Source organism: Onthophagus taurus, chromosome 1, assembly GCF_036711975.1.
Source record: "Onthophagus taurus isolate NC chromosome 1, IU_Otau_3.0, whole genome shotgun sequence".
In the NCBI taxonomy this organism is placed as follows: domain Eukaryota; kingdom Metazoa; phylum Arthropoda; class Insecta; order Coleoptera; family Scarabaeidae; genus Onthophagus; species Onthophagus taurus.
Genome location: NC_091966.1, coordinates 30,068,449 through 30,093,107, shown reverse-complemented (window position 1 = coordinate 30,093,107; position 24,659 = coordinate 30,068,449). Strand labels below are relative to the sequence as shown.

Genomic DNA, 24,659 nt, shown 5'->3' with positions numbered 1-24,659 from the left:
ACAATGTTGGTTGCCATAGCAACAATTGACGATACAATTAATAAAGAATCTTTTATTTAAAACATTTTTTTTTAAACCACAAATGGCGAAGTTATTGGCTATATTCCAGATATTTGACACACCCTGTATAATAAAGTAATTTAAGAAATCTAGAGTATCTACTTATTAGTAATTATTTCTATATATGTGGGTTATCAGAAACCAAAAAAAAAAGCCAATGAACATCAAAAGTACATCTTACTATACAGAGGAATGGTAAAACGAGAGAGAGCACATTCTAAAGTCGGCATAGTACTCCACGAAATGTTCACACAGAACATAAACGACATCGAATACGTAAATGACAGAATACTACGAGTGTCCGTTGAAATCAACCAAATCATAACACACATCATAAGTACATATGCCCCTCGACATATCCAAGACCACAGAAGAACTAGAGAACTTTTATTCGGAAGTATAAAATACCATTGATAAGTTTAATAGCAACCATAAAATTATAATACTCGAATATCTAAATACTCAAATAAGAAGTACCAGGAATGAGCTAAGAATCAAAATACATGTACAAATAATACATACTTCCTGTATAAAATACATCAGAAGTATACTTTCTACAACATCAGAGGATAACGATCTATGATTAACATTATAATAATAATAATAAGGAGGAGAGAAGCTTACTGGAAAACTTTTGATGCTGTTCAATAATATTTTGCAAAAGTCACAACTACCAGCAAAGTGCCACAGTAGTATCACAATACCCATTTTCAAAAAGTACAAAAGATCTGCCAGGACAACTATAGAGGAATAATCCTGCTAAACACAAGTATGAAATTATTTACCAGCATCATAAAAGAGTAGGTGGAGGTGCAACTTGCGTAGAAAGAAGAACAACTGGGATTTCGAGATAACAGATCAACAACAGACACCATATTTATCATCAAACAACTAAAAGAAAAGTCAGTAGAATTTAATAAACCCCCCTTATTTTTGCTTCATAGATGCGACAAAGGCATTTGACAAGATGTGCCATCAGATATTCTGAATGGAGAAACATATACTATCTCAAATCATAAAATTAATCCGCAGTGTTAAAACTGGCAATATACGAAGGATCAAAGTAGGTGAACACACAACCTTAGATATCGAAACACCAGGAGGAGAGTTTAAACCCACTCTTGTTCAACCTTCTCATGATTTTGTTTCTATATGTTCCATAGCAAGATAAGAATTTATAAAATCGGCATAAAACTGATTATGACCTAGGGTGCTGAAATTATACTACGTTTTTGTTGTTTTTTTCCTAAAATTTTCCTAAGCAATACGAGAAGAGACAAAATAACATCCGAGAATTCGTTTTCGTTTTCCTGTATCAAGAAAGTCAATAATTGAATGTTTTGTACTAAGCATGTGAACAGCATTTTATCCTTCTATTTTAGAATTAATAAACAGTGAGAATATAACATTTTTAGTAGTAGCATAATATTTTTAGCACTTTTGACAATTTTGTGTTCTTGCGAACAGTTCCTATTACATTTATTTCTTGCTTTAGTAATTTTAGATATAATTGTAGAGACAAATACCAATTGCCCGTAAATAATGTGTGGCCACACGTTTATTGAGAGTTAGTTGCGCCATTTCCATAATGACACTTTTAGTATCCGGCTTATCACTTTCCGGTATTTTATCTGCACTAACATAGATTTTGAAATAAATACAATAACCTGATGACGATTCATAAAGTTTACAGTCTTTTGAATTTCATCAAAGATTCATTCACTGGAATCTAAAGATAGCTGAACGTGTTGTTCACGCAATCCACTAAAGTTCTGATTTTTCTAGTTTTGCCATCTTTGTTTACGTTTTCATTGTCTGTAAAATGTAAAAATTTTGAAATATCAAAAAACCTATAAGTACGAAGGATTTCAGGGCTGGTATTCATCAAACTAAAATTATAACTAACACTAGACCTAGAACCACAAACTTTCGGGTGACGCCGCGTCTTTTGAAACATTTTATGATAGTGCTAGTGTTAGTTCTAGTTTTAGTTTAATCAAAACATCTATACTGTAGCATAGTATGTCAAAAAACTGGCGTTTTCTAATATCACTTTTGGACCAATACAGATAGATTTTTGATTTTTTTACTTTTTGCAAGTTTTCATTGGTGTCGTTATCACATTCACTACAACTCGATAAAAGTTTTGCACATTTCTGACGATCCGATATTATTTCATTATCATTTTCTAATTTGTTTTCATCACATTCAGTTTTAGTTTTACTATAACCACTGAAAAATTCTTCATAATTTTAGTAATTTTCTTTAAAAGATTCATTATCATAAAAAGTAGACTTACTGCCATTACTTATAAGTTATGGCGAGAATATGGATATATGATGAATCTCAGTCGTCAAATGTAACCCAAGGGGTTAATGTAGACAAAATTAAAAATAAAGTTGAAGATGATGATTTTATTTTTAGGTTTTAGGCTCGGTAGAAGATTTTTACGTTCAGGTTCTTCCCACAAAAACATTCTTCTTTATTGATGAAATATAACGATTGTTTCATGTACGATTTATACTATACATATATAATAGTAATGCATGTGAATGCAAAAACTTTTTTGTGTCGTTAAAATGTTACAGAGTTAAGTTTAATTGTTTTTGAGGAATTACACCATGCTATGGATCATCAACTGTAAAATTAGGAAGTTGGTGCTGTCCTTCATATTGTCAGAAGTCTGGGCGAGCTAAGAAGACCAAAATATGTGACGATGGTTAAAGATAAAGCTGATCTAATACAGTCACGGAACGACTCTAGGAACACAGGCGGTCGATCGACAAGTTTACCTCCCCCAAAGTGGAATAGCAGAGCATTTTGTGGAGTGGCGAATTAAAATATCTGCTCTTCAGAAGTGATGGAATCTTATACGAGAACGCACTAATTACTGACTCGGTAAGATAATGACACCAAATACGTATGGAATCTAGGAGTTTTTCAGAAACTACTATGGGAATGTCATGAAGTGGTCTAGCCTTGTCGTTGAAGACAGTGGAGCTTATCTCATATAGTCTCATAAGAGTTTGTGGAATGATCTCGATCTCAGAATATCGACCAGCAATATGCATGCAGCAATATCACTGGTTTGAAGGATCATATCCCAAGTTACGATCAACCGAATAATTAGTTGTTTAGTTTGCAGAATGTTAGCTGAGCTCCTAAATATCATATAAAGCTGTCTAAGCATAAATGATAAAAAAATCTATAGTTTTAATTATAAAAATGAATTCTGGTTAGGTATACATTTGTATCTGTGGGTTTCCCACTACGTTATCTGGACATTTTAATGTATAAATTAAAACGAGTGAGCTATTACAACAAAAATCTTTACAACGAAAACATTGTTATTTCACAACCCTGCATGCGTAAATAACCTTCCTCAAAGCAAACATTAAATTTAAATGGAACAAAATGTATATATTGTTTTTTTTTAATTCAATTCAATACAGCAAAGATAAATTATAATGCACTTTTCTTAGTAAAAGTTTATCATAATCCAGAATTTAGCAAAAAAACTGTAGAGATCAAGTTAAATCTGTTAAATTTATCCAAAATCATTCCTAATTTATGAAAAAATGATTTTATATTATTTGAATTTATTGTAATGTAGATAAGTCATTATACTAAACGATGTGTAATTTAATAACTTGATATTAAATGAGTATTAATTTAACACTAATGGATGTTATGGATATTGTAAACCAGAACTGTGGACAGTTTACCAAAGGTTTATCTTATTTAGACAGAGACATCAAAGGGTTGTTATTAGTATACACACTTAGTTTAACTAGGACTTCAGAGTTAATTGGGTGCATCTTTGTTTGAGTTAATACGGGATAAAGAGAAGTTGGGGTACATTTAACATTCAACAACAGTTTAGTCTTAATTAATTAAATTCAATTAGGATTGAATAACATCTAATATATGCATAATCTTGTTCCCTTTTCAAATATATGACACTTTTTTATGTATATAAAACAATTTGTTTAAGGGATATTGGAAAACTGCGGTATCTCAAAAAAAAAAAGACATCGCTTAAGGTCCAATAAACTTAAACAAAGAATGATTATGACCGTGTCGTGAGAGAGGTCTACGTCACCGGCTGTTCCCATCCTGTTTCCGACCTTGTGCTGTCCAACGTTTCAGGGAAACTTTTTCCAACGAAGAAACTACCGGAGCCGTCGGTTATGGGCCGTTGCCGAAATTGAGTCGCTTTTATGACGCAAGAAGGACATCCGACCCTCTAGAACGAAGAGGGTCCTCACGCACGCTCTCGTCTTTAGGTTGCTGTCAATTTGCCGCAAGTAATGCTCGGATAAAGATCCAATCTCGACAGGTTTATATTTTAAATAAGGGATAGGTCCGGAAGGACGCCTCGAACCTCCATCTGTTCAGATGAGATAGTGCTGTAATGAAATCGTTCTTCTCAACTTTGGGTTTTCGGATTATATAGAAAGATTTTTTTTATTAACTAAACATTTCAGTATTTTCTAAACATAAAATATTTTGGTGGAGGCGCCGGTTTCGAATTGAAAAAGTTGTTTTTCTCTCCCCCTTCATTCTTTTGCCGGGAAGCCACGAAGTCCAACCTCGCAAGTCTAGATTAAATATACAAATGCGACGTTATGAAAATTCTTCTTCGCATGCCGCGACAAGAACGAGGGGTTGGGATCTTTAATATTCTGAGACGAAGTCGGAAAGACGCGTGCAAGTTTTTATCAGAAGAATGGGGACCGCGTGATAACGTGCGGTCGTGACCTTAAATTATGAGGAGAACGTGTGCAATCTCTGAGTGAGAAAGGTGTAAAACGACCGGCTAAAGATATTCCATAACAGATAACGCACAAGAATATGGTGAGATTGTTTACCCCAAATTATTACGTTAGGGAAATATGGACAATGAAGAACAGATAACCAAAAGTTATATCGGTGGAAATGATGAGAAAGGGTTGTTTTCACTGGTTATCTATTTATGCTTTCGAGAATTTGTAATTAGATCTCTATATAAAACAAAGAAAATGTTTAATTGGATTTTCGTTGTTCATGAAGATATAAAGATATAATTAAGAAAAAAACTTTTTGTGGTGGAGGAGCCGGATTTATTTTAATAATAGATTTAAAAAATTCCACTTTTCGCAGGAATCAAAAGCAATCTGATTTCATTCATCACAGAAATTTAAAAATCACGAAATTCTTTTAGAACGAAAATGTATTTAAAGAAATCAGATATGGTTCGGTGACGTGTTAAAATTTCCAATGAACCGACAAACTATCATCGGTTTGCACTTTCGGTTAGAGCGGCTGCAGAGTTCGACGAGTCACTCTGGCGTGGCAAAAAGTATCCAATAAGACCGAGAGTCGCTTTTCTGAAAGATGCAGGGGAGTTATTAAGTCAAGCGTAACGAAAATTCAATACTTTGGCATCCGACCTCGAGTTCAATAGCTTGTCCGGCCAGGCGATATGTGGTCGAAGTAAAAAAAAGGAAAAGAGGAAACAAAAAAGGTAAAACAAACGCTACAGCGTTCGCCTTAGATTACACTTATCTCGAAGCCAGGGACTCTTCTTTTCGTCGTTTTACAATATCCTGCCGTCGTCGTTGTCGGTCGAGCTAAGCCTGTCATTGGCGTTACGTAATTATGAAAAGAGCCAAATGAAAAGACTCTCTATTTTCAAAGGGAAGTGAAGTTTTTTAATGTTTTTCCTTCAATTTTATACATAGTGACGAATAAAAATCATCTACATTATACATTTTCAATCGGTACGTATCTATTCAGTATGCATTTATACGGTTACAATAGACGTTTCGTTCTTTTGAGTATGCATGATTGCAAACCAATATTTAAATTTGAATAAAATTTCCTTGTTAAATCTTGATCCGATAAATATTATTTTATTAGTTAAAAAGATTGGTAAATTAAAATAATTTGTTTGTAACTAATTGTAGTACAATATAAGAAGTTTTCAATAAAAATCACTATTTCTTCATAAACTGCCAAAAACATTTCATTTACAATACGATTCACAACAAACGAATTAGTAAATGAATTAAAATAAATATCCAATACTTTTTCTGGTCACTATCTGTTTAATGCATCTTACCAGTTTCAGCTTATGCCATCATCAGAGATTCTACAATAAGTTCATTATTACAATCAATTGATCAATAGAAATATAAAGATATGTCTATTACTTACTTATGATAGTTAAAATGAATTTTATCAATATATAGGATTCATAGTTGTGATTAATAGTAATAGTACTATTATTTGGTAGAATGTAAGAATACACACCGCCATAAAATTCGAATACAAAAATGAAACGCGATGAAGAAAAATGTAAAGGATTGAAAAAAAATTTGTAGAAAGCAAGTTATCTAACCGATAACATGTAATCTTTTAGGATCTTAGGCAAGTATTTATACAAAAATAAAATTTGTGTAGAAAAGCGTAGAAAAACAAGTCAAATAAAAAAAAAAGAAAATAAATGAAAGACAGAAATCCAGAAACGTCCAGAACAAGTATTGGATTGAAAATCAATCTGAACATAAGGAATACGAATTTAACATATAACGTTGTATGGCATATCTAGGTGTGTAGCCCAAATCTGGAGGAATAATCATACAGAAAAGTTTTGAAAACACTTATGATCATCACATCAGTTTGCCCATGCCGTTCCAAGCCTCCAAAACTGATGACTCCGGAATAATCAAAATGTAAACGAGAAGGGCGAGTTGAGAACGGGCGGCAGAAGGATTGCCAAGTCTCACAAAGTAACCGCCTTGTACACCTATAGTTTATTATTTTTTAAACAAAGTTCGATTTGTTGAAGAATTGATTCGCTAATTAAGTGCAACATACGACCAAAAGATTAGGCGGTTATTGAAAGATGAAAAAATTGAAGACAGGAAACCATCACGAATCTTGAGACATCTCTGATCATAGGACTAGTCCGTCATATTAGATGATATTTCATAGCTTCATAGTCGTTACGGTCGATACGAAACCCCGAGATCGCATAGAACAGAAACATGATGTTACAACAGTAGTATCATCAGATTTCAAATGTGTTTGTATTTGACAAAAGTAACTGATTGTGTTGGTATTGGGTTCTTTGTTGACACGATTCGTGGATATTGATAAAAAGTGCGAACCCCAACGGGTTGTTACTATCACGGCTTGTGACTTGATAAATTCTTTTCTCATGCTTATTCATGACCAATACACAATTATGACAGAATATTGTATATTAGTATCTGGGAAACTAGTGGTGCGAATTTATGCGTCAACTACGGTCATCGAAATATGCAATTGCAAAAATCTTTCCCTCGGTTTAGTCTCTGCTAGGATTATATTTGGTATTGTGTTGTAGAATGCCAATGTAATGCAATTAGTACAGTAATCGAAAGGTATAAGAAAGCTTCGACATCTCATTGGAGCATTCACTTCAGCTGTTTACAACTGTAGAGAGAGCATTCCTGAACGACCTATTACAGAAAAATCACAAATTAAAGCTCAGCTTTATTGCACTAAGTCGACACTTCAATTTTTAGAAAATTGTAAAGAAGTCCTAACCCAAACAATCTGTTGGCCTACTCAGTGCCAAATGATCCACAGTCTTGGAACAACAAAGTGATGAAATTTGGGTAGATTTGAACCGAAATGAAACGAAGAATTTTACACGAACAATATAGTACACTAATAATATTCCATAATATTTAGCAATGTCATCCTTGTCTGTTATTCAATATAACGAGGAGTTTATCCCGATTTTCCCCTATATTAATAATTGTCTTTCAAAATTACTTCATTTCATCAAGGAACATCATGCTGACGATAATATTATGTTTTGGCCAAACATGACAAATTGCGTGCTCAGTAGAGTATTGGGATGAGTACTGCCGCGAAAGGTCTATCGCGGAGGGTGCGAATCAAAAAAAGGGGAACAACTAAGTCGAAAAATAGAGAAATCGATATGATATCAACCCCCATCACGTAATCACAATAGTGTGCTGTCGTTAAGTATTAAATTATGCTATTAGAATATAAAGAATTATATTTTGAAGATGATGTTATGATGTTCTTGAGTACAACTCTTGCTGTATTAACACAAAGGACCTTTAAGGGTTATACAGCTTCCCATGTTGGTGTGGGATGACTGTTAGTATATTGGTATCACTGGGCAACGATAAGATCAACAAAAGAGCAACATACATTAATAGTTTTTGAATGTCTGTAAACATTTTAGCAGATTTGTTTGTATTATTTGACATTTCATGTATGAATTTCTTATTAAAACGTTTATACTAGGAAGCATATTAAAATGCTAACTGGTACATTCTAATACTTTAAAACATTAAAAACTATTTGTACTTTATTGATTTCTACTTGGGCCATTTTTGACCTCTCTGTATACTTAAATAATACGTACACTCACAATATCTAACTTTATACATCATCTTATGTTATTCTATAGCTATAAAGCGCTAACAAACTTCAGGACGATTCTCTATCAAAAATTAAGGGCAATTTTTTATCAAAACTTAATATTATCTTTTTATTTTATGTATGCGTACGTTAGCATAACCAATTAAGGTAACACATTAATTTTATATCATGGACATGGGGTAAAAGTATAAGAGTTACCTTCAGTAGATTGAAAACCTACCAGCTAATTGCAATAGATTATTTGTGATTATCAATGTTAACCTTTTAAAGGTACAAAATAATCAGAGCTCTCAATGAAGCTGACAAAACACAATTCTGTTTTGCTCAAGTTTCAAATCTGGTTTAGATTAGGTTATAAATACCATGAAAGCTTTTTCGAAAACAAATAATATCAACAACTTAGTTACGGACTTTAACATTATGAAAATAACAGCCAAGTTTTTCATATACAAAGTATACCATAAATAATTATAGCACTAATTTAAATCAAAAAAAAACTAATTCAGTTTTTTTATCATTTTATTTTCTAAATTGAAATTAGTTGAATTTTTCTGACAGTGCTAAAGTATGTGTTATGATGCTAATGACCTATTTGAAGCTATGGAAGTGGAGTATAAACCGCATGGTTGGCGTGTAATTATGAACAGCTGTTCCAAGTGTCTTGAAACCGTAGTTGTCAATAATAAGAAAGAATTTTATACCGTGGATGGACGAGGTACTCATGAACTGAACGACATGAAAGAATTTTAGAACAAAAATTTCATCTCAAACATTCTTCAGAGGTTTTAAGCTACGAGCTGGTGAATGTTTTTTTATGCTGTGAAAAAGAAGCTAAATTTTATTAACCACACGTTCATTTTAAGAAAAAGAACTTACAAAAACAGGAAACGACTTAAAGAAAAATTTAGTTACTATTCGGTTTTTTTACATCCCACGACATTTTCCGTTGTAACCGAAACAATTATCTCCCTCCGTTGATTTACTATTTTAACATTCTGCATATCGCACGTTTTGTAATGAATTCACGACTAAGAAGACGTGGTATGCCATCACCGTACGTGATACGGCAGTCCGAGAAAGCAATTAAGATAAAGGACGTCGACGTCGAGCGTCTCGACGCTCAGTCTTGAATAATGAACGAACTTCTGCGTGATTTCCTTTTAATATACTCGTGTTTACGACACATTTAGTTTAACGATACTCACATAATTAATTTAAATACCCACCGCATGGGTTAATTTAATTTTAAAGTCAATGTAATCGTGAGATTAAGAAATAATTGTTTAACACCCATTTAGGTTTAAGTATTTTAGTAGTTGTGTTGGTAAATGGTTAGATTGTGTAGACTATGCATAGTGTTTGAATGACGTGTCGAATTGGGATTGTTTCGCATCAATCACAGAAACGGCGACCACGTAGAACACATAATGGTAATCGTGCGTTGATAATTTAGTCTACAGACGGTGAATGTTCGACGTTTATACGCAATATCTTCGTGGTTGGAAAATATTGGTCAGAGAATCGTAACGCAATGGATTCGATTCCGTTGGGTTCGCCCTGTTTATGTCGGTCGACTACTTAACGACACAACCGGAATATAAGTCAGTCAAAACATTCAGCAATAACCAAACGTTCACGTTATTATCTGACCTACTGGTGGGTTAGGCCTTTTATTTTTATTATGATTTTTCTTTTTAATAATATTTAATTAGATTAAATTGCATTTGGACTTTGTTCATTTACTTTTACTTTGTTTAAATTTACGCAATATTCAACAATAACCACAGAAACCACATACAGATATTCCAGGTTGTAATTTCATACGTCTATATACTATCAGTTGAATGACCGCAATAATTTTTTTTTTGAAGTTAACTCCCAGGCAATGCGGTTCAAAACCGCAAAAAAAAAACGAACGATACGGTAGGTAGTTTAATTTTTGCACAAATTGAAAGCAACTCTCATAGCCTCGAGACATTAACTGACCCGATTTCTCTCCAATACATCCCACATAAATTCAAATTTACAATGCACAACGCCGCCACTGCCACGGCATATCTCAATGCATTTCCCTATAATTAGGCAACTACTTCGTCCATTCAACCGAAAAGATAGCACTAAAGGAAACAAAATTCAGTGATAAAAAGTAAAAAAAACTACGCACAAACCACAAAATAATAATAATAACCAAGATATATAGTACTGTGTAGTTTTCTACACTTAATTGGATATATAAACTTGTTCTTTGGACGTCGATTTTGCCGTCTGAAGTCGTTTACTCGACGCTAATGGTTCCGCCTCCGGTACAAATACGAGAGGCAGTGGCGGCGTCGACCAGTATCAGAAGATATCAAAAGGGACACCCTCCTAATTATGCTTAGCAATAGTCGGAGTGCCGACGGCAATCTGCACATCATTAGCGTTTAACTGCGGCCGGATTATCCGGGACCGGTTCTCCCGATCCGGGTGGTTCCGGATAAGTTGGAGCTCTCCGAGAGCAATTAGAGTACAACGTACGGTGACAACTGGAAGACGACGGTCCGGCTCCTCCCCGAAGACAGAAAAAACGATCAAGAATTTAATCGACTTACAAGAGGAGCTACACCTAATTATCCCATAATGGACGAGATCCGCGCCGTGCGCAACTGCCGAGAGTAATTCTTCTACGGTCGTTTACTTTAATGTCTACAAACCGGGTATTGTGCTCTCCGGTTGGATTAAGTACTAATGGATGTTAGGACTTTTATAAGAGAGGAAACAGTTTGATTCGTTGAATTAAAGGATCTTTTTATATCTAATTTTTTATTACTTAACCGTAACACCTCGAAATCTATTCTTCTAAAATTGAAGATAAAATGTTTTATGATAAATAGTTATTTTAGTAATTTTCGAAAGTACTATGATGCCATAAAGAAAATGAAGGCAGAAGTTTTAGAGTTTCCGGATCTTCAAAGCATAGAGGACATCAAAACGGGAACCATAAAGAGCGTCACCATAACAAAAGATTATTATGTACTAATACGTTACATAAGTAACTAAAATACGAAGATAGATGCATCCGAGATTATGCGCTCACGATTATACTCCCATCGAAATACCAGCTGCACTAACGATTGGAAAACTATCGGCTGAAGACATGGAGGAGTTGAATTATAATGCTTAGATGCAGGATTGATAATTGGGTTTAAATCTTCATTAATATATTCTTGACCTGGAAATAGGGTACTATAATGTAACATAGGAATGTCATCGGCGTAAATGTAAGCCATAGACTATTAAAAACTAAAAAGATACCCAGGTTGCTTGCCAGGAATAACATTAAATTCTTTGCAACATTATCGAAAGACCATGTAATATTCTAGAATGCCAATGATTGCTTAATCAAAGGTTATAGCATTTACTAACAAACGTCACCTAAACAATAGAGGTTTAGGAAACATGGAGAACACTGGACAGAAATGACTGTTTTTTGCAACTTACATCTCATAATTCTTATGCTACTTTACAATTATAATGGTTTGGCCACTGACAGCCAAATTTTATACGCCAATTAGTGTTATTCAATACACTGTGAGCTGCTTTCTTGCAGTTTTCTACCAACTCTCATCGTCTTGCCAGTAACTCTTAGTCAAGCGATCATTTTTCTTCCAACCCAAGAGACTGATTAAAAGAAAATATGGTGTGTAAACGTGAAATCTCTGTTGCCCAAGTTGATAACGCGTAGAATGCTTATGTTAGAGTAAGTGACCATTACGACATATTATGTAATATATTTTAAGTTTACTATATTTCCGACCAAAGAAGCGAAGCCAAGCTAAAGAGAAAACGTTCTTTATTTAAAAACCAACAAAATCAAATCAATATTTAAGACCTTATAACTCTTCAAATGTCAGATTTAGCCAGAAAACAAGCATATTTGCAATCTTTACACTTCCAGCAAAAGTCAAATAATGAAGGAGTATTGTTACTGAAAAGATTGTAAGTTCCGAAACCACTACTTTTTCATAATATTTAATAGTTGAGGTGACTAATAGTAATTAATGTCTACTATACAAATAATTCTTAGTTTATTTTTTGTCAAAAAGGTTACAATACATCTTTACTTAATTATGATTTCTGCAAAGAATTTACCGGTTAAAAGAATATTGTGCGATATAATTGAAATTTCTGACACCGTGACGAATCCAAAGAATTGTCTGTTTTCTTATTTTAACTTATTTTAACAGCTATATCTATGTCTCTTTGGTTACAGCTCGTTCGCGATAACAAATTTTCAGAAATCGTGTTACTCAACTACAAAGCAGCGATTTCTTAATGAACTAACACAAAAGCAAATCAACCGTCTACCGATAGAAAAGAACCTATGAATTGTAACCAGATAATAGAAGGAGGGGAACTCTCTTTTGAAGACATTCGAGGTATACATTTAGCAAGATATATTCAAAGAAACAACAAAGCAGTCGGTGTTTCTAGTATAATACTATCTAGACCTAAAGCTATCTTTTTATGTATCTTTGAAATTGACGTTTCAAATATCAAAATGGAATGATAGGTAACATTTCCCGTGCTGCATCGTTCGTTGTCTCGATCCAGTCTCTTGTGGCTTGTTTTAGAAGAGATCATACACTTGTTTTAAAATCAGTGATTGGAGCGTTTTTAGTCTCAAACTCTCATAACTATTAGATGCGCTTTGCCTCACATACATATATGTAGTCATTTGTGTGTCATTACACAAAACCTAGAATTTATCAATATATACATGTGGCTAAGTTCAGAGCAGTCTTCTCTATTCATGTCATCATTATGTCGATGAAACTCTTTAGCTTCTCGTCATACTTTGGTAATAATTTCCGGTAGTATGGAACTAGGAATGTATTGGAAAAAGACACATGAATAGGCATCCAAAAGCTTCATCCCATCACCATACACAACAGAAGAGATCAGTGACCCAAGCCTTATTCTAACGAGCAAAAAGGACATGTGACTAGTGTTAGCTATAACTTTAGTGTAATCAACGCCAGCCGTGAAAATGTTTGGCGTTCTAGTTTCGTCTTATAATTACTTTACCTAGAATGCAGAGATTCTGCGTACCCATACCATGCAGTTGCCTTACGATTACTTCTGTTTTTCGAATTGGGAAGAAATAGCACGTTTTATCATTTTCAGACACACAAAGTAATCTGTTCTATGAACGTTCACACTCACAGCGTTTATATAATGTTTCGCAAAGTATCTGCTAATTTGTCCATAGCTAATTATTTAAATTTATTACTCTTTAATATTTAATGGAGCTACCTAAATCTTACTGCAAATATAGTTGTATATGGCGTTTTACATTTATAGTTTCCACTTGCAGCCCTGATTTTTTGTTCTGTTGCTATCTCGTATTTCCATAATTCGTTAGTGCTTCAAATAATTTTATCGTTTTTAATTTCTTTGAAAGTCTTGCAGTAAATTTCTTCTAATTTGCAACCATAACTTCGTAGATATTATTTGCATAAATAAATGATAAATGTTCCGATTTTGATTATGACGAAATAGTTTCAGAAAAATATCCATCCTCAAGAAGTTTGCCAAGCTATAAAGGAAATCGAGATCAGTAAGAATTAAGCCTTCAAACTCAAAATCTAGTTTTGTAGGCTTCTTTTAAGAAAGATCTGACAGGTTTGTGAGATATACTTGCAGTTTCTCATAATACCAGAAATTGAATATGGGGATTCTAAAAAATTAACTTCAGATACTTTATCAATACATGTTAAACTAAAGGATTACTTAGATGCTGAAGATTCCCTTGGTCAAAAGTACATGTTGTGTTTTTGTTAATGATAAGGTTTTTGACAATTAAAGGTAGTAATTTTGTTCCATAATTTGCAATTTAGGCAATGTAGTCTCATAGATTCTAGATAATTTATCATTTAATATCTAAGTGTGTGTCTACTATGTACATTACTATAATAACATCTGAACAAACCATCGTTAAAGGGTAATGTGGGCGAACGATCATTAGCGTAATAATCATTCAAGTCAGGTCATTGAAGGTGTATAGGTATTATAGTGGTTAGAGTGCCACCCACTCCAATTGACCTTAGTGGTCTCGGCTTATTACCCTATTCGGATTGTACCTGATACCCCAAAAATGTGGTATTTTTATTATGCAACACTGTATCATCTGTATTTCTGAGTAATTTATAGTCATTCTTATTAATTCTTATCAATGAAATTATTTTTTGTTTCTTTGATGGTTTTACAGAAATAATTTTTGTTTCAGTATGTGCCAATCTCGGAACATAACCTTGACTGTATTCATTTAACGTTAAGAATTTTCTTAGCGTTAGTGAAAATATATACCAAAAGCCTTCGAAACTTGTTGTTTGGTCCGAGTTTCGGTTTAAACATTAAATGGAAGATAAACGTGCTAAGAGTAAGAGAATCTTTAATTACGAAGGCGTTTGAGATCAACTGGAGGACGAAGAAATCCGCAAATGACCTCCGGCTTAACCGAACCAACGCTTCTATGGGGCGCGCATTCGCGAACTGTGTTTATCTGGAAAACTTTTCCGCATTGCAAACTTTATTACCGGAATTTATGACTCCGTTAACATTGGTTTTGCGCCCGGGTCCGTATTTACAGAAACGCTTTCAAGTTATAATACAGGCGATAGCTGATGTAAATATTTATGACGACTTTGAAGGCATCTCGAAATCGTTTAATAAAAATTCAATTAAAATTTAAAACGTTCAATTACTTATTAAAAAGTTTAATAACTTATTAAAATGTTATGAAGCCGATTTCTTAACGTTTGATAATGATGAATATAACGATAAATACGCATTGGAAGATGTCTTAACAATTGCAGATGGAAACCATAAATATTAAACAGATTTATCTTTTAAAGCGCCCTTCTATGCCTGGATCCCGTAGGGTTTCCGGGAGTAGACTGCCGGAAAATCTAATTTCGACTCAGCCAAATTTATTTGTGAAAAATGCTTCGAACAGTTTTGCCTTAGCCACGTAAATATAAAGTTGTTACTGAAATAATTTAACATACTTATCTTAGTAAATGTAGATGTTTGTAACAACTTACTTTGATCTGAAACAAAAAAAACCGTGTTATTACTAAATCACCCACATGTACATAAATGTGGACGTAATTTGGGTGTATTTTAAGCTGATCTGCACTTAAAGTTAAAACCCACGCTTCAATTATAAAACGATACATGACTCACATGATTACATGCCTCGAAATTGCTAACGCAAATTATATGGTGTAAACAAAGTAATACGATTTAATCTCGTGTGAACTGGTTTGGCAATTAAACGCAATTGAAAATAAATTTAACATTTACATTTGTTTTACGAAAGTTTTTATGTCGTTTATGAATAAAATAATGTTGAAAAAGATTTCCGTTCGAATGGTGACTGATTTTGATGCTGTAGTAAGAGGACCAAAACTAGAGCAACCCGATGCGAATTTTCAAGTATTTTAACCGAGCTGTAAGGAAAACTTCAGTCTGGCGTGAAGCGAATTCATGCCGCTTTCCGCTTGGGTTAGTAACTTACCTCTGACTGTAGGCTATCCGACCGGCCAAGAGCCGTGTTTACTCGAAAAAGAGGGATCTTTCTTCGTAATCTACGTTTTGTGGTCCGTGAATACCTTTTACTTGCTAAGAAACCGTAGTAAGGTTAACGAACAAAAAATTTCTATAGAAAGAAAAATAATGGGAACTAGTTATAAAAATATAATAAGATATAGGAAAATTAAAAATCATTTGTTATCTTGGACAACATTGTAATTTTAATTAATTTTTGAAGATTTACAAGACTAAATTTAAATATTTTTATAACATTTAATAGTTATTATTTATAAATTTCAAAAAAATATCATTTTCATTAAGAACTTGATAGAATGTAATGAACATGAAAATGAGAAATAATTTAAATTTTTTTTTCAGTGTTCTAGACTTCTATTTAAAAACGAATTTTAACAGTTTTCTTTGTATACCTTAACTACGTTGTTCCTTCCCTTAATATGCTTTAAAATATTCAACACCGTATTTATTCGAATCTAACATGTACAAGAATTTTAAACGTACTTAATTTCTAAGAATGATTTTATCGAAAGATGTGTCTTAAAATAGAGTGGTAAATAACTAAGTTATGGTACTGAGTACTTAGTTCTAAGATGCACCACATTATTATGAGTGATATTACAGCAAACATTGTGCGACTTAGGTTCAGGAACAAATACGGTATATTATATATTATGTAGTGATTGATGTTTAGTTTGTGAAGATCTTCTTTTGTATATTTTATGTGTAATGTCGCGTGGTTTAGGGGGAAATATAAAATAGACAAGAATTGTATGTTGATTATTAAAATAAATAATAAAAGTTACTGAAGTACGCATTGAAGTACTATTACGTGTTGTTGGGGTATATAATTTTAGATATTATACCTAGATTTTTTCTTAAGCCTCTATATTTTCTCTGAGCACCTTTGCAACGTCAAACGACTTAACGTCAAAAAATAGTCATCAAACATGGCACAATAGTGAATTCCATTGACCGTAGCATGGTCATCAATTGAAAAATATTGCCCAATCACACCTCATAACCCATGTCATGAGGTCCACATAACATGGTAACTTTTGTGGTTGCAATGGAGTCTTTTGATGTACATAGGGATTTGTTGCTGTCAATGCTGCATATTTTGTTTATTGACATAGCCATTAAGCCAAAAATGAAATCTATGATGGATTTTCTCCAAAGATTAGCAGACCTCAATCTGATAAGTTTCGGCGCTTCCAATAATCAAGAGGTATCAGTTTTTGAGTTAATTTGATCTTGTGGCAAAATCAAAATTCGTCACAATGTGGTTTGAGAGATTCCCCATTCTTACACCTGACTAATTTTGGTTATTTTGAACTGAAGTATTTACGAAGCAACAGTACGTTGTCTCATTGACACAGCAACATTCAATATTGAATACCTCGACTCGAATTTATCCACTATACCACTCACAGTCTGTCTGTTGTTAATGTTGAGACACCGACTCTGCCAAGGGTGCGTTTCTATGAAAATACCAAGGACATTAATCTAAAGATTAGATTAGATTCTACTGTCCTTGGTTTGAACCTGTTCATATTGTACCGTAAATTTAAGTGTATTGCACAAGGTCATACCACAGTATATATAACAGACAGTACTCTCACTCAGTGGCGGCACGTTTGATGTGGCGAATTGATTTTCAATGACCTCGAAGCCATTATTCTGGCATAAAACACAACAGGTCCGCATTAAAAATATTTAAAACGTCGAAAATATTAAATTAAAAAAGTTATTCGCAATTAAATTTCTGAACTGATAAAAACATTAGTTATTGAGTTATATATTATATAAGTAATAACGTCATTATTTATAATATTTGATATTTTATTTTAATCTTTACACTTGTCGTTACGGCTCTGCACAAAAACAAACCTCACAGACACACTGGCGATTAGCAAGATTTAAACCAGCGTAATGGCCGCTCGCCTGCGTAATGAGGGCTGCGCATATCTTCCCGCCAAACCGAGTGAGAGTACTGTCTGTTATTTATACTGTGGTCATACCTTAATATTCAATTAGTTGTGATAACTAGTGATTAGATTTTACTTGTACGGTGATGATTTGATGTAGATGTCTACTGTAAGCAATTAACGTGGTAACGTCCTATTTTAGTATGTAACCATGCAGATGAACATAATTCTTATTTTTATACTAAATTACATATGTACTAGCTGTTGATGATTTGTAGACCTGGCGATAAAGTAAGTAAAGTGATAATTTTAAGGTAAAATTAGTTTGATTCAGGGTTATTAATCGCTAATATGATGCCTTTTTCCAATAATAAGTTCGTTATTAACATGTTTTGCTGCCAAATACATATTTCAATATTTCTTTCTACAAGCCGATGTTGTTATCGTTGGGTCGACTATTTACTTATTGTTAGTCACCTGCCCTTCGAAAAATCTTATAAATGTTATAATATATGGGGTGTTCCATTTAAAAAAATAAAGATAATGAATTTTCCGATAAAAAACGCTAAGAAATGTATCTCTTTTGAGGTAAACCGGCCATCGAGAAATTTTTGTTCATTTTCATAAAAAGTGAAGCGTTGCTCAGCAAGTGGGTATCTCATCAATGCGAATTAACGACTCGATCGTTTCCTTGACTAGTTTTACTCCGTGTGATGGTGTATTATCATGAAGGAAAATCATTTTATGTTGCTTTCTTTGATATTCTGGTCGTTTGTCATGTAAAGCTTGATTAAAATCGATAATTTGTTATCAGTAGCGTTTAGTATGAACGGTTTCGCCGGGTTTTAGCAGCTCATAATAGATCACAGCCTGCTGATCCCACCAAACACAACGCGTTATCTTCTGTCCATAGCAATTTGATTTTGATGTCGTAGTCCTTGGAGTTATCCATGATCTTTTATGCTTAGAATTTTCAAAATACATCCATTTTCTGAGAAATGTAGAAAAGTATTTTCCTCCAACCATGCTTGCAATATCTCACATCAAAATCGCCGGATGTGATTTTTTAAATCATTTAAAGCACTGCTATTTACCAAGAACATGGTCAGAAGGTTTTGTTGTTATAAGCCGGTACATTCATCCACTGTTGTCGAGAAGCTTGACGGTTTGGGCGTTGTATGGTGGCGAATGGGATCCTAATATTTAGTAGCGATTTTGATACACCACGGCAGTTTGACAATGCTTGCAAATACTTTACATTAAAACCTGTTTTGTTCAGCGTACCCACATAGCTGGATACCATAGGTCTACCCAGGCATCAAAATTTGCTTCTTTATGAGCAGTTTATTTTGAATCGACAAACCAAGGTGTTTAGCTGTGGCAGAGTATGATACGATAATTCTATTGATAGTGACAGAAATGTACCCGATACGTTCGTTCCTAAAGTTTATGTGCGTAAATTTTTCTTCGTTCATCTTTACTCGTCAAATTTTAGCCCATTCATTAATTTGGTTTTGCACTACTTCGTAAATTTTGAGTTTAATACTGCTTATATATCCAACACCAAAAAAGTGCCGTCGTTCGCAAATATTGCTATGGTCACCTCATGCTGTTTAGAAATATGATTTGAGCATGTATGATGCTCTGGAGTACTGCAGCTTCTATAACACAAAAGGGAGCAGTACCCGCGTTCTTATTTGAGTCTGAAGTAGCTCTTTTAAACATGATTTTATTAAGTCACTATATTCCACAGAAAGTAGTTGTAAGAGTTTGTAGCACAGTTCTTCTTAAGAAATGTAATGTAATTTTCTTTACAAGGATAGTAGATATGAGCAGGAACAAATACATCTTAGGTAGTTTCATTTTCAACTCAGACATTTTCTGAGATATTTAATGCAAAAGTAATGTTTTTTTTTTGTTGGCATATAAAGCACATTTGGAATCCATCAATATCAATTATGCATAACAAGAATCGGAAGATTTCAAAAGAAATCGCTAATATATCTTAACTTCAAAATTGATTATAGTGTTTACGAATCCACTTGCGCAGCCTTTAGTTCTTATAGTACCATCAACGTTGAATTATTTAATATCGCCGTAAGTTGTGGAAGTAGCTGCTACTTCCACAAATTTATGAACTACTAGTCACTACTTTATGAATCGTAAATCTCTAGCATCCAGTTCTTCTCTTCTTACTTAACCTTTCACAATTTTTATTTAACATTTTTCAGAGACTTTTCAGAAAAATCGTTTCTTCAGTAGTAGTTAATTAAACGGCCCCTTACATTTGTTTTAATAATATTTTCTATTATTAATATTTATGAATGTGAATTTAGGTTTCGTTTGTGGCAAACTTCCTTTCATGTATGTTAATTTTGGTTTCTTTTCTGTTCTATTTGCCTAGGTATTAAGTTGGATTTCACGTTGTCGTATATTACATTTTTGGGTTGCTTTTCTACTATAGCTGATATCTTCTGTATATATTTAACTATTTTTAAGAAAGAATTCTACTCCAACTATGAACTAATTGAAATTATTTCCTGCGATTTTTATGTATGTATATAATATGACATTTTATCATTGAAACTAAAAAACTTATAGGTACTTATATCCCAAAAAAAAAATGAAAAGAGTTTAAAAACCAATAAAGATAAATTAAAAGTTGCATATTAGTAACAAAATTTATAGTTTTAATAATTGTTGGTGTACAAACCCACTAACAGCTTTATGAGAAAATATTATATTTCATTTTAACGTTATACCCAATAATTTAACGTTTTCGTTTTATTTTTTTTTGAATGTAATTTTAAAAATTCTCGGACACAACCTTATTAAGAGCCTTGAGCTTCTCTTATAAATTGTCCACTTCTGTATTACTCCTTGACATTCCAATTTTCTATAGAACCATATTAAACGGTATTTATAGCCGTTTTTCCGCCAACAACACGTTTATCAGTAAGTTACGATATAACGCCATTATTTACGTTGAAATGAACAACAACTTTCGTACGTGAACAATCCCCAAGCGGGCTACAAATAACAAATTTGCGGTAATATTCGATTATTTTCACCGACATGGGACTGCGTTATGAACTATTAAAATGCAAATAACCGATAAGCTGCTTTAATGATGCCGTTTGCGGCATACGTTTCTGCGACAATTTACATAATTGGGTTTCACTTAATGTCACGTCCACAGTACGCTATGCTACAGGGAATACTTCTACCATCGTTAGGATGCCGTTGATATTTTACTACGTCTACTGTAGACAGTTAAGTTTACCAGACGGAACGCTATTAAATTGATGAGCTGTCAGCGACTTGCCATACTTGTAATGGACAAGGAAGGTAAATAGAAAGTTACAACGTTTGAAATACCTTTCGTTACTTGATACAAGTAATAGTGAAATTGAATACTTGTGTAATGAGATATAAATTCTTCAAAATGAAACTAGATATCCATCATGTATTTTTTTTTTAATATTATAAGTTGTAATACGTATATAAAAAGACTCCTTTAAAAGGAAACTTGACGCAACGCCATTTACTGGTAATTGAGTTCTGTTAGTGTTCCATTAAAGCAAGCATCCGGAGAATTTCCTTAGCGGATGCCGGAAAATTTGATGTAAAATGCTACCAGATACTCCACAGTAACTAATTGCCTCTAATTTGGAAGCAGCTAGTCGTGATTTCTAGATTTATATTAACGTGGCAAACTTTAGAACTTCCATAATTAATAAAGTTTAATTCAGTCGAGTTTTATGGAAGGGCTTTCATCACAGTAACCCTTATGTTTATGGCAAATTGCTCTTTTTAGAGATATCTATCTTTATGAATATTGTACTATTATAATAAAAATTTACAAAAACTACAGCAAAATATTAATATTAAAGCGTAATTATTTTAATTTAAGCTTAATATTAAATTAATATAATTATAGTTAACCATTTTCCGGTTGAAAATGCTAATTATGCAAGTAAACCTTAATTAAATTAGTAATTAACTCTCAAAATGCAACATTCGTAATGTAATAGTAAAGAAAAATTAGCGATCCAGTACATTTTCATTTCCAGTTTCATAAACTCACTAATTTAATCTGCATAAATGTGTGTACTGTGGGCGCACAAACAATTTCCATATTAAACAGAAAAAAGTGTTTGCTCGGCGAAATGCAATGCGTGCCTTGAGTAGGAAATAGCCAGTTTGTGTAAAGAAGTTCTCGTTTGTAAAATTAGATGGTTCGACGTACAACGTAATCGATAATGGTGAAACTTCGGCCTGGAATTACCGGAGATGCCGCTAACTTCCCACCGTTTTATCGGTTTTAGTCAAGCACCGCTAAGGTTTTATGGCAAAGGCTGTTGCCGTTATCGTGAAAGCGTTTGGTTACACCAACCGTTGTTTAAAGACAACGACGGATTATGGGAAGAGATTCTATCGAAAATACCTTCCTTAATTAATTAGTGAAGAGCTACAACAAAAATGTTAAACAAAAAAATCGACTCTTGATAATATATAATGTAGATAATCTTAAACAACGGTTGCTTTTTACGATATCATACAGGGATGATAGCCCCAATCAATATCAGAAATTCAGATCGTGTATACAATAAGAATCGCTTTTCTCCTGTGTAGTAAGAAGGACCAATATCAATCTCTGACAGGCCGATGAGATACGGATATCTGTATTTTGCGCGTGTCCGCAAAAAGAAATATTTTGATCGTATCTCGCCGAAGTCCGCGTGACTTGCAAGAGGTCCAAATTGGTGACAGGCCCGAGAGAGGGAATTCGATTTAAAATTTTCGTAGTGTCACGTTCGCCAAATTGGACCCATTCATGCGTCGTCGAAATTCTGCGTTTAATTTCGGCACGTATAATTAAACGTGCCAGGTCATCGATGGACAATCGATCCCCATTTTTTTGTTCAGATTACAAATGAATGATTGTTGATAAATACGGCATTATTACAAAAGTAAATGTATCTAAAACAATATTTGTTATGTACCCTACTTACTAATTTTCGCGTAGGAGAATAATTAATTATAATTTCGCTATTACGTAAAATAATTTCTCTACCTGGTAATGATAACTGATATTTGATTTTCAGCATTTACTGGCAATTTTTCATATTCGTATTTGTTTAAATATAGCTCGCTGTTAATTAATTTCGGTTCGTTTACAGCAATCTGCAAATAATAAATCACCCCAGTTACCCGTTGTAAACAATTTAGCTATTAATCCGCGCTTAAAACGGTGTTAATCAATTCGTATGCAAATCTTTCTTCGATTAATTAGCACCGATCGCAGTAAAAGTCGTGGCGAAAGCTTCCGGTTAAATTAATCGGCTTTAAAAGCGAGAGAGCTGCTCACGTTTTATTTCAGTCCGCTTCCTTAATTAGGTTTTTATTGTGTCCCGTATTCGAAGACCCTTTTTCAGGATTTAATATCAGTTTTATTGCCAGTAAAAGAGGCGCAAAGTGTCCTCTTTATCGCAAATTTATACTCGGGCAATAATAAAAATATCACCGTTCGTGGCAGTCTTTTGATCTTTGGTTTAGGAGCTACCCAAAATTGACGAAGCAAAAATATCTACCACATAATAAAAATTTCAGATAGATATCACATAGCCATAAGGTTTTTGTAGATGTCAATAGTTCGAGAAAAATGTTTTAGACGTTTTGAACAATTTTACTAAAGGTTATCGTTTCCATTACATTGTATTGGACTCCTTGTCGTCAACAATATTACGGTAAAGTTGAAAACATATACCGTCATTTCTTCCCAATATTACCCATAGAAATATATAATAGATATATCCAGAACAATATTGTCTGCGGCAGAGATATATTCTGATTGCGAAGGTGAATCAGTCAAATCGATTTAATTCTTATCGATACTTATTAATTTTCTAATGGAAAGATGGTAAAAAATAGGAAAGTATTTAAAAAAAATCTATCAAATCTATATGGGAAAGTATTATCACTAATTTACCGGATTGGAACGGTAAGGACCTGCTAAATGACGAACAAGCCTATGGCAATCCATCATTGAGGTGTATGAGTGGAAACCATTTCCGATGTTGCCGTAACCTCGGAAATTGATGAATTGATCGAAGACAACATGCGAGAAACAGGGATTCCACGTTCCCTGTTTCATCACTATTTATATAATAAGTAAGGAAATAGAGATAATAGAGAAATGCAAAAATGTAAACTAGATGTACTGGAAATAGTACAAAAATCAAAAAGAGGGGAAAAAAGAGAGAAAAATCGAGCTGTGTTCATCATGTTCCTTATTTACAAAGGAGATAACTTTAGTTGCGCATATAATCAAACTAAAGAAATTTCTGATACTTTTATCATCTATGCACCATACGCACGAAATAAATAATTGCGAAATAAATTACAAACTAAATATTGTTTTGGAATACAACCAAAAAAACTTTTGGACATACTCATTCGAGAATATAGTTGCCGCAGAACTACTATGTACAAGATGGCCATTTACATCGTTTATGAGTTATTTGGATATTGCGGCATACAATGCGTTTATTTGGAATTAAAAAATAATTAATTGATGTGGAAATGTTTTTGCCAAAAGAGAAGGAAAATGTATTTTTGTAATTCGCGACG

General features: G+C 33.3%; 1 protein-coding gene across 2 annotated transcripts in view; it reads right to left on the bottom strand.

The window, feature by feature from the left end:
• Nucleotides 1-24,659, bottom strand: part of LOC111417030 (cysteine-rich motor neuron 1 protein) — a 237,250-nt gene that overhangs the window by 8,997 nt on the left and 203,594 nt on the right. Inside the window, exon 1 of one of the 2 annotated variants that reach the window (XM_071199445.1) lies at nt 13,576-13,618. The exons of the other annotated variant lie outside the window; for it this stretch is intronic. Within the exon in view, the coding sequence (XP_071055546.1) occupies nt 13,576-13,603 (28 nt within the window). The 5' untranslated portion in view covers nt 13,604-13,618. Of the gene's footprint in view, nt 1-13,575; nt 13,619-24,659 lie in introns of those variants that run through there. 2 annotated transcript variants of the gene reach the window in all.